This window comes from Piliocolobus tephrosceles, chromosome 12 (assembly GCF_002776525.5).
Source record: "Piliocolobus tephrosceles isolate RC106 chromosome 12, ASM277652v3, whole genome shotgun sequence".
In the NCBI taxonomy this organism is placed as follows: domain Eukaryota; kingdom Metazoa; phylum Chordata; class Mammalia; order Primates; family Cercopithecidae; genus Piliocolobus; species Piliocolobus tephrosceles.
In genome coordinates, this window is record NC_045445.1 from 95246997 (window position 1) to 95258993 (window position 11997).

General features: G+C 43.9%; 1 protein-coding gene across 2 annotated transcripts in view; it reads left to right on the plus strand.

Moving 5' to 3' along the window:
* FAM120C (family with sequence similarity 120C) overlaps positions 1 to 11451 on the plus strand; it is a 129656-nt gene extending 118205 nt beyond the window's left edge. Inside the window, exon 16 of one of the 2 annotated variants that reach the window (XM_023202478.2) lies at positions 6543 to 11451. In XM_023202478.2, the coding sequence (XP_023058246.1) occupies positions 6543 to 6797 (255 nt within the window). In that variant the 3' untranslated portion in view covers positions 6798 to 11451. The remainder of the gene's footprint in view (positions 1 to 6542) is intronic. The other variant, XM_023202480.2, reaches the window with a different exon arrangement.
* The last annotated feature ends 546 nt before the right edge of the window (positions 11452 to 11997 follow it).

Consider the following 11997-nt stretch of genomic DNA (forward strand, 5'->3'; position numbering starts at 1 on the left):
GTTGCTGGCGATGGGCTGTGCTCCTTTGCAGGAGGAGATGCGCTCTTATTTTTTGAATTTCCAGCTTTTCTGCCCTGCTTTTTCCCCATCTTTGTGGTTTTATCTGTCACTGGTCTTTGATGATGGTGACGTACTGATGGGGTTTTGATATAGGTGTCCTTCCTGTTTGATAGTTTTCCTTCTGACTGTCAGGACCCTCAGCTATAGGTCTGTTGGAGATTGCTTGAGGTCCACTCCAGACCCTGTTTGCCTGGGTATCAGCAGCAGAGGTTGCAGAAGATAGAATATTGCTGAACAGCGAGTGCACCTGTCTGATTCTTGCTTTGGAAGCTTCCTCTCAGGGGTGTACTCCACCCTGTGAGGTGTGGGGTGTCAGACTGCCCCTAGTGGGGGATGTCTCCCAGTTAGGCTACTCAGGGGTCAGTGACCCACTTGAGCAGGCAGACTGCCCCTTCTCAGATCTCAACCTCCGTGTTGGGAGATCCACTGCTCTCTTCAAAGCTGTCAGACAGAGTCGTTCGCGTTTCACAGGCTTCTGCTCCTTTAGCTGAGCCCTGTCCCCAGAGGCGCAGTCTACAGAGACAGGCAGGTTTCCTTGAGCTGCTGTGAGCTCCACCCAGTTCGAGCTTCCCAGCGGCTTTATTTACCTACTTAAGCCTCAGCGATGGCGGGCGCCCCTCCCCCAGCCTCGCTGCTGCCTTGCGGTTAGATTGCCGCAGACTGCTGTGTTAGCAAGGAGAGAGGCTCCGTGGGCGTGGGACCCTCCCGGCCAGGTGTGGGATATAATCTCCGGTGTGCCGGTGTTACAGCGCAGTATTGGGGTGGGAGTTACCCGATTTTCCAGGTGTTGTGTGTCTCAGTTCCCCTGGCTAGGAAAAGGGACTCCCTTCCCCCTCGCGCTTCCCAGGTGAGGCGATGCCTCGCCCTGCTTCAGCTCTCGCTGGTCGGGCTGCAGCAGCTGACCAGCACCGATTGTCCGGCACTCCCGAGTGAGATGACCCCAGTACCTCAGTTGAAAATGCAGAAATCACCGGTCTTCTGTGTCGCTCGCGCTGGGAGATGGAGACTGAAGCTGTTCCTATTCGGCCATCTTGCTCCGCCCCTCCGAGTACCTACTTTCTACCAAGCCTCCTCTAGACATTCTACATGTAGTCTTTAATCCTGGGCAATTTTGTCATCAGTTCTCAATCCTAAATCTATTCTGTATACAGCCAGCCCTCACTGCATCCATGTTAATCCCCATCATCTAATGTTTCCTCAAAGAAGATAAATTTGCTTTAATGTTATTTCTAGACAAAAATGGAACTAGATAGTAAGTCTCCCACGCAAAGCATTTCATAATGCACTCCAAAGCTAGAGAACAGTGACTTTGTTAAAGCTTCTCACCTTTTTCTTGAAGCTGCTCAGTAAGGTAAAAAGGATGCACCTAGAAGGAAAGCTAATCACCAGATAGGCTCTCATAAGACAGTATAGCCTTGATGAATTCACCGGGATTCAGGGTCTGGTCATCAGGCATACAGTCTGAAAAGCCTGATACTTTTGGTATAATAAGAGTAGATCTATCTCTTAGTGGTTGATTCACACTAACCAAGATCATAGAAATAGCTGTGTGAATATGGCTAAGGGGTGAGGGAAGAAGGTGGTGAGAGATAAAGAACTGATTTACGATAAGAAATAGTTATCACAATGTATCACACATTTGCTCTTCTAATTACTCTTACAAACACGTGAGCTCATTGAAACCACATAAATACCCTGTGAAGTATTTATTATTCTCCATTTTATTATTATTTTTTGAGACAGAGTCTCACTCTGTCACCCAAGCTAAAGTGCAGTGCACTGCAGCCTCATCCTGCCAGGCTCAAGCAAACCTCCCACCTCAGCCTCCTGAGTAGCTGGGACTATAGGGGTGAGCCACCACACTCAGCTAATTTTTAAATATTTTTTGTAGAGATGGGGTTTTGCCATTTGCCCAGGCTGATATCAAACTCTTGGCCTCAAGCTGGGCCTCCCAAAGTGCTGGGATTATAGGAATGAGCCACCACACCTGGCCTGTTCCCCATTTTAAACAGGAGGAAATTGAGACTCAGAAGAATGAAGTATCTTGCCCCAAATTATCTATCAAGTCAGTGTCAGAATTGACATTACAGCCTGAGCTAACTGATTCCAAAGCCCTATGCTATGCTAATTCCAATATAGCATAACAACTCTAGTTGTTAGAGACAAGCATCAGACTCAGGTGTGGCTGACTCTAGCGTACAGGCCTTTAACCATTACTACTAGAGCTTTCTTTATCTAAGGGCAAGCTACAAGAGAGGCTGTGGTATCAGAAGTTTGCTTGGGGGCATGGAATCAGAACAATGATATTAGCTAGCTTTTTTTTAATGAGTCACGCAGGCTGGAGTGCAGTGTTGCAATCATAGTTTACTGCAGCCTCAAACCCCTGGGCTCAAGTGATCCTCCTGCCTCAGCCTTCTGAGTAGCTGGGACTACAGGTGCACGCCACCATGACCAGCTAATTTTTATATTTTTTGTAGAGACAGGGTTTCGCCGTGTTGGCCAGACTGGTCTCGAACTCCTGAGCTCAGGTGATCCGCCTGCCTCGGCCTCCCAAAGTGCTGGGATTACAGGGATGAGCCACTGTGCCCAGCCTTAGTGAGCATTTATTGAATTCTTACACTGTGCCAAACACACATGTTCTAAGTACTTTATATGTAGTGTCTCATTGAATCCTTATAGGAACCTACAAAGTAGATACTCTTATTCTATTTTACAGATGATGAAAGTGGGAGAAAACAAGGGATGGTAGGTGATCTTAAGTTTCTCTTAGCTAAGATGGCTGTGGACACTGTTATCTGCTCTAGAGGTCACCTAGCCAAGGAAATCCTCATTTCAGCTTGGTTTATAGCAAGCCATCTTCTCTGGACAGAGCTGCTGCTGACTTCCTTTTTGACTCTTCTTTTTCTGTTTCAATCAGGACAGAAAAAGAAGAGTATGAGATAATTAATAAAATGTTCCAGCTTATTAAATCTGGTTACACTGTAATCCTGTCTTCCTGAGATTATTCCTAGGCCACAAGAGTTTTATATGTTCTTAAATTCTTTTTTTTTTTGTAATTTTATTTTATTTTTTTAAATTTTATTTATTTATTTATTTATTTTGAGACAGAGTCTCGCTCTGTTGCCGACGCTGGAGTGCGGTGGCGCAATCTCCACTCACTGCAAGCTCTGCCACCTCCCGGGTTCACACCATTCTCCTGCCTCAGCCTCCCTAGAAGCTGGGACTACAGGCGCCTACCACCACGCCCGGCTAATTTTTTTGTATTTTTAGTAGAGACGGGGTTTCACCGTGTTCACCAGGGTGATCTCGATCTCCTGACCTCGTGATCTGCCTGCCTCAGCCTCCCAAAGTGTTGGGATTACAGGCGTGAGCCACCGCGCCCGGCCTAATTTTACTTTTTAAAAAACAGTCCTGCTCCATCACCCAGGCTGGAGTGCAGTGGCGCGATGTCAGCTCACTGCAACCTCCACCTCCTGGGTTCAAGCAATTGTCCTACCTCAGCCTCTCAAGTAGCTGGGATTACAGGAATGCACCACAACACCCAGCAAATTTTTATATTTTTAGTAGTGACAGGGTTTCACCATATTGGCCTGGCTGATCTTGAACTCTGGACCTCAGTTGATCTGCCTGCCTTGGCCTCCCAAAGTGCCCAGGCTGCAGTGCAGTGGCACGATCTTGGCTCACTGCAACCTCTGCCTCCCAGATTCAAGCGATTCTCCTGCTTCAGCCTCCCAAGTAGCTGGGATTACAGGTACCCACCACCACACCCGGCTAATTTTCGTATTTTTAATAGAGACAGGGTTTCACTGTGTTGGCCAGGCTGGTCTCGAACTCCTGGCCTCATGATCCGCCCGCCTTGGCCTTCCAAAGTGCAGGGATTACAGGCGTGAGACACTGCACCCAGCCAGGCCTGTTCTTAAATTTTTTTTTTTTTTTTTTGAGACAGAGTCTCGTTCTGTCGCCAGGCTGGAGTGCAGTGGCACGATCTCGGCTCACCCCAACCTCCGCCTCCTGGGTTCAAGCAATTCTCCTGCCTCAGCCTCCTGAGTAGCTGGGATTACAGGTGCCCGCTACCACGTCCGGCTACTTGTTTTTGTATTTTTAGTAGAGACGGGGTTTCACCATGTTGATCAGGCTGGTCTTCAACCCCAGACCTTGTGATCCACCCACCTCGACCTCCCAAAGTTCTGGGATTACAGGCGTGAGCCACGGCGCCTGGCCGCCTGTTCTTAAATTCTTAAGTGACTTACTTGTAATGTTTTGATTTATTTGTTGACTCCTTCAGGTGGCTAATTCCATCCATTTGTATGGCTGTTACTAGTTTCATGTTATTTCCAGGTTGTTGGACAATACTTCACAGTAAGCCCCATATTGTACAGACTTTGGAACCAAATGATCTAGCTTTGAATCTGGTTCTGCTACTTACTAGTTCTGTGACCTTGGGCAAGTTACTTAGCCTCTCTGCCCTAGTTTTCTCATCTATAAAATTGGAGAAATTGGTATCTATGTTGCAGAGTTGTTATATGAGGACTAAAAGTAAAGTCTGTACTTTTTTGAGCCTGTTTATTTTTTCTTTTTCTTTTCTTTTTTTTTTTTTTTTTTTTTTTTTTTTTTTTTTTTTTTTTTTTTTTAAGACAGGATCTCTGTTGCCCAGGCTGGAATGCAGTGGTGCAGTCATGACTCACTGCAGTCTGGACCTCCCAAGCTCAAGCGATCCTCCCACCTCAACCTCCCGGGTAGCTTGGACCACAGGTGCATGCCACCATGCCCAGCCAATTTTTGTAATTTTTGTAGACGTGGGGTTTTGCCATGTTGCCCAGGCTGGTCTCAAACTCCTGAGTTCAAACAATCTGCCTGCCTTGGCCTTCTAGGAGCTTCAGTTTTCTTATCTGTAAAAGGAACAACAGAGTATGTGGCATGTTCAACCACTTAGTCAGAAGCTGTTATTATTCCTAGCACCATTCATTAAGAGCCAGCACTGCACAAGGTAATGTAGTTCATATCATTAGCAATAGCTATCATGTTCCTGGGATTTACAAAAACCAGGTGATTGTTTTTAGTTGTGAAAGATTCTGTGGCTCACGCCTATAATCCCAGCACTTTGAGAGGCTGAGTTGGGCGGATCACCTGAGGTCAGGAGTTTGAGACCAGCCTGACCAACATGGAGAAATTGTGTTTCTACTAAAAAACAAAATTAGCCAGGCATGGTGGCACATGCCTGTAATCCCAGCTACTTGGGAGGCTGAGGCAGGAGAATTGCTTGAACTCGGGAGGCAGAGGTTGGGGTGAGCTGAGATCGTGCCACTGCACTCCAGCCTGGGCAACAGGAGCGAAACTCTGTCTGAAAAAGAAAGGAAAGATTCTGTGGAATATTGCACATAGACCTTCTGTGTTTTTTTCCTTTTCTTTCATTTGCCTGTCCAGTTGTCAGCATTAGGCAGTGTTGCATGGCAGTTAAGAGAATAGACTTTAGAGGAGTAGAATCCTGGCCCCACGACTTCGTATCTGTGTCTCCTTAAGCAAGTTGCTTTAATCTTTCTGAGCCTCACCTTCCTCATCAGCAAATGGGGCATGATCATATCTACCATTTAGGATCCCCATAGTATTAGAAAAACATATTGTTAAGCTTTGTAAATAGTAGCAGCGTCAGCCAGGCGAAGTGGCTCACACCTGTAATCCCAGCACTTTGGGAGGCTGAGGCGGGCAGATGACCTGAGCTCAGGAGTTCAAGCCCAGTGTGGCCAACATGGTGAAACCCTGTCTCTACAAAAAATACAAAAATCAGCTAGATGTGGTGGTGCACGCATGTAGTCCCAGCTACTTGGGGGAGCTGAGGTGGGAAGATGGCTTGAGCCCAGGAGGTCATGGCTGCAGTAAGCCAGGATTGCAGCACTGCACTCCAACTTGGGTGACAGAGCAAGACCCTGTATAAAAAAAAGGAAAAGTAGCTGTGTCATTATTGTGTTGTCATTGCCATTGGATTTCAGTTGGGTCTATATGTTTTCACCCTAACTTCTCAAGATAATACCAGAATGTACTAGGTATCCGGCAGGGCGCAGTGACTCACACCTGTAATCCCAGCACTTTGGGAGGCTGAGGTAGGCAGATCAGTTGAGGCCAGGAGTTCGACACCAACCTGGCCAACATGATGAAACCCGTCTCTACTAAAAATACAGAAGTTAGCCAGGCGTGGTGGTGGGCGCCTGTAAACCCAGCTACTCTCAGGAGGCTGAGGTGGGAGGATTGCTTGAACCTTGGAGGCAGGTTACAGTGAGCCGAGATTGCAGACTGCACCCCAGCCTGGGCGACAGAGCGAGACTCTCTCTCAAAAAAAAAAGAATGTACTAGTTATCAACCAGCTTGAGGTCTTCTGGTGTTTTCGAAGAACTGAAGCCGCTTTCTCAGGCTAGCTTATGAATATGCTTAGGAAGGGTCAGCCAGTCTGGATTCCCATTTCCACTGAGTACCTCTGTTTTTAACAGGGCTCTTCAGATGGAGTTTCTAAATCCCTGGAGCTTCATCAAGGTCGGTCTCGCTCCCAGGTAAATGGAAACAGTGGCGCATTGATCAAGGAAGAGAAGAGTGATTATCATCTTCCAGCTCCATCACAATGTGCCTTATCCAGAGACAGCAACGAGTGTAATAATGGTAACCGCTACTTCCCTATGAACAATAGGGAGAAGAACCACTTACAAGAGCAAAAGCTAGAAACTGTGGCACAACGGAAAGAGGACTGACAAGCTGAAGATGGCTTCACCAAACCAGGAAGAGGGAAAAACTTTTACTTTTCTGATTTTAGGCCCAAGCTGGAGGAGGATATAAATGCTTACCCTAGATTTCTCCAGGATTTTGGTGGGATGTCCTATTTTGTCCATCTTTTCCCCTTCCCTGCCTTTTTCTGGGACTCCAGATTCAGTGGTCTGTTTCTGGAGAAGTTCTGGTCAAAGATGAATGGCAGTAAGACTAGCTCCTAGTCTCAAATTGAATACATAGCACCAATAGTTTATTTATCTCCTCTGGGAGCCTAGTAAGGCAGTAGCTGTCAGAAATTGGGTGTCATCACATAAGGTCCTATAGAAAAGTTCCAGCTTTGGTTTTTCTGAGTATTTATAATGATACTCATTATCACAGACTTACATGGTAAACCTATGAGGTTGTGGGAACAGCTGTGGCTTCCTGAGGTTTTGTTGTTTTTGTTTTTGTTTTTCTATGAAGTGGTATCCACCTCTTCTTCACTCCTTCTTCCAACTTACCTACCCCTGGATTTTGTACCACCACCTCTAGCTTTGGCCTGACAATCAGATAGGTAGATGTTTTCAGAAAAGTAAGGTAGTATTATTTTTTTTTTATACACTTCAAAAAAATTATCAATGGCCTTTGTACTGGAAGATTCAAGTGAATCAGAAAAGTACTGGGCAGATTTTTCCTGCCTCTCAACCAGTGCATTGTTTGTAAAATAGAAGATGTGGCACAGTTCATTCACTCCCTACTGCCCACACTATGAAAGGGTGGGAATCAGTGTAATGAACTTGAGTACGAAAGGGATTCAAAAGACTCTGTGTGTGTGTGTGTGTGTGTGTGTGTGTGTGTGTTTGTGCGCGCACGCGTGTGTGTGTGAATGTGTGGGTGGGTGTATATATGAATGTGTGTATATGCATACACATACCCTTTATATAAAGAGACAGATCTATTTATCTATACATATTTTATATATATGTGTGTGTATGTGTGTATATATGTGTGTATATATATATACACATACATACATGCTGATGTCCCAGAGGATTTACTCAATTTCCCAGAAATGCTTCCACTGCTATGGAGTGGAAGGTTTCAAAAGACCACACTTTAAATCTGAAATTCTTACTAAGTCACAGCCCATCACAATTATGAGAAGTTGGATGGGCTTCTCTAAATCAGACAAAAAGTACTTTCCAGAAATTGCCTGTTCAGAACAACAAACTCTTGGGTTGTTACAAGCTTTATCTTGAACAGAGCCCTCACATCCCATATGGTGAAAACAGGAGGTTGGAATGGGATTGGGAAGAGTTGGGCATTTCCTTATGAAGGTTTGGAGAGAAAAGGGGGGGATGGGAGGTGACTACCATTTGAAAGGGCTTTCAGCCAATTTGGAGGAAATCTCTTCTGGAACTCCAGGGTCAAATTGGTTTCAGGCTAGAAGTGATTGACATGAATCCCTGAAGGAGAGAGGACTAGCTTTGGAAAGATAGGGTAGGGAAGTGTGAGGAAACTATTTGATTTTACACGCCTAGATTGTTTCATTTGTTCATTGACATTCTGACTACTGGATCTTTTCATTTGCTTTGCAAGGAAGACTTTAGAGGACTCTGGCCTGGGCCTTGAGAAGAATTCTATTAAAAGATTCTCAGCCTCCTGTGTGACCAGGATCTGCCCAGGATAAAGAGGCTATTCCTCCTTGCTGGAGATAATCTTGAGACAACCTTGCATTTCCAGTTTCCCTCCTTGGACAGCCTAAGTATGAGGGAGGGAAACATGGCTTGCAATAAATTAGCATTATGTCTTCATTCAGGAATTGAGGCTTCCAGCCTCACATACCTCCTTTTGGGCTTTGTGGTATTCTTGCCCAAGAAGTACCATTTCTACAGAAATAGAACTGACTAATCTTCTAGCAGGGTTCTTTTGAAAAACCCCATGCACCTTAACCCACAGCAGGTCCTTGGTGATTTTTGCCCAGACAACCAGAAGGCTATTTGCTTACTGCCCACTTACACTGACCAGATCATAGGAAATTGAAAACAGCATCAGACTATTTAGTTCTGGTCTGTCCCAGATTAAGAGAAGCCATGATTTTCATGGGGAGGGAGCCCTGGAATGCCTTGACCCCTGCCCAGATACTTCTTACATAAACCAAAGAAAGATGACATGAGTGTACTTTTAACCAGACAGAAGTAGAAACAAAGTATACAGAAACCTCCTCTTTGGAATCAGCTCCCCTAATGTGGTACCCCTTCTTCTCTTGGACCTGCCCAACCTTTCACAACATCTTGAAGGTAGGACTTCTATGTCCAGCAAAGGAAGGGATAGTAGTAAATTTACATGGCTTGGAATTTTCTTTCTGGAGCCACAGAGGGATGAATCCTTTGGAGCTCTAAGAGCAACCAGCATCACTGAGCTGTGAGATAACCTATATCTCCATTTTCTAATAGGAAGCACTTGGACTTAAAATGGCTAAAATACTGTTTGCAGTTGCTGTTTCTGTGCATCTTGAATCTGTCTGACACAATCAGATGACAGTATTGTTAACTCTCACACCATTAAGAAAATTTCTTACTTTGTAGGCATTCACTGTGAGAGGTAAAATTGCTGCTTTGGCAGGGATGATTCCAGTTTGCCAAAAGGCTTTTCTTCCTTCCACAACTTTTCTCCCCTAGCCCAGGGTGAAACAAGTGGGTCATCTCCAACCTTGATTTTTATTTGGATTCAGCATTTTGGGTTCGGAAGGTTACAAGAAAGAACCATAAATGGCCATATTCCTAGATTTTTATTTATCTGACAAAATACACAACTTAGAAGCCAGGAAAACTAAGGTTCATTACTAGGAGATGAACTTTTTCTAATTGGAGGACAAATTGTGGGAAGGTGGAGTCTGATCTTTGCTGCACCACTTGAAGAGACTGTCATCCTTCACTTGAGGTTCCGTTTCTAGCTGTGATGTGACCTCTCTTGAACAAAGTCATTTGGGAACCCCCACAAATGACCCCTTTACATTGTAGGACCATAAGCAGAACACTCTGGTTGTGTATAGTCACTGATCCCCAAGGACTTGCAGTTTTTTATTTCTGCTGGTGTGTCTTGGGATCAGCTTATAACTCCTACTCTTAGTCAGTGACTAGTCCAGTGTGGTCTGGACCAGGCCTGACAAACTTCTGCTCACTTGCATCATTTTCATTCTGAGCCAGTAGGACTTTGGGTAGACTTTAAAGCCCAAGAATTGGTACTCGCTTTGGCTAGTGACATTTGATTTTTGTCTCCATCTTGATTTCTGACATTGTTGGCCAAGTCACATTAACTTTTTTTGATCACTGAGAAAAACAGTCGAACAAGGCATTACGGAGGGTGGTTGAGATGGAGGGTGGGGGACAGGAGTGCTTATGTAGGGTAGAAAGAATGTGGGGGTAGCTGTTTGGTTATGGTGATCCAGTCCTTTGGAACCTTACAAGGCTCCTGTGGGCATGTCAGTATTACCATTACAGCCTCTACGACCCACCCACCTTTGAAAAGTCAGTACAAGTAGACCACAGTTTAAAGTAGTTAGTATAATTCTACTAAGGTTTAATCATTATACTTGTTCACTTCCTGATGCATATTTCCTAAATATGCTTGGGGTTTGGGGTAGGGGGTTGAGTTTTCACTGTTCATTGCGTGTCATCTTATATTTTTCTCCATCCTGTGACTTTGGCATCTTATTCGACTTTCTATTTTCTTTTCCCTTGGCTTATTGCAGTAGTCTGCTGGTGCAGGTAGAGAGCTCAGTGCACCTATTCCCCTGTTACTGCTAATTATCTTGAATATTGTCAGAGGTTATTTTGATGTTCTAAGAATATAAAGTCATTTTTTACAAAATCATCTTTTCCAAGTTAAAAGCAAAATAAAAAAATCCCCTGTGCTAGGGTGCCCATTTCAGCTTTTGACATTGCCCCTGTACTTTTATGGATGCTCTTTTTGTCCGTGTTGGTAGTAACTAATGACTAGTGAATTTTCATGTAAATGAAGCAAAATAAATATTTCAGATTTTATTAATCTCTCATAACCCGGCCAAATCTGATGACTTCATTTTAATTGCTTCCCAGAAGGCACTTCCCCTCCTACTTTCTATTCTATTCTATTCTATTCTATTCTATTCTATTCTATTCTATTCTATTCTATTCTATTCTATTCTATTCTATTCTATTCCTAATCTGTTCTATTCTATTTTTAGAATAACACACTAGGTAAAGAAACTTTAACTGCAAGGAGTCAGTGACTTTTAGTGCTCCCTGATAAATGATGTTATTGACAAAAGTAAAAAAATTATTTCATTGTTTTTTTCCTGTATTACTATCTCCTCTCCTGTGTTCTTGACAGTGTGTTTAGTGGATGGATAATATGTATTTCTCTTTCCCATTCCCAGATTCCAAATTCCCTGCCTTTTTGGCCCACCTCACCACAAAAGCTCCATAGTTTATTAATGTAAGTTTGAATGGATGCTTCTTTGGGGAAACTGCAGGAGTTAATGGAAGAGTTTCAGAAAGGAATGAGAATGCCTCAGGAGTTGTTCTGTGATGGAAATTGGTCTGTTGTTCTGTTAATGCGGATGGAAAGAAACTTACAACGCTTAATAAAAATCTATTCTTTTAGTAAAAAAATTTGGTATGTAAATCGACCTCAATAAAGCTGTTAAAAAAAAAAAAATTTGTGAAATAATTTTGGGTGTGTGAAGTTTGATTTCTTTTCCCATCTCTGGATCCCTTTCTGCAAATGGGGGATATACTTGTCTCAATTCAGAAGTGTTGCACAGAGATTTAGGAGTCTATCTGTATAATATCAGGGCAAGAGACCAAGTACAAGAATCATCAAAAGGTAGAGCATATTTAGCCTCCTGGTTAACTTCTTTATTTGGATGTCCTAAAGGCACCTTTGTCTTGACATTTCCCAAACTGAACCCATCCTTTCTGCGGAAGCCTGTGCCTCTCCATCAGTGACACTACTTTCTACTCAATTGCCTAAACCACAAACTGACCCGGGAGTGAACTGTCTTAGACTTGTCCCTCACTTCTCAAATCCAATTGATGAAAACATCTGTTGATAACACTCAACCATGTTTCTATTTCTCACATCTTTTCTGTCCTGGCTCCTGTGGCTTAGTGGAGGCCTCATCATGTCTTACTGGACTGTTGCAGTTGTTTCCCATCTTAC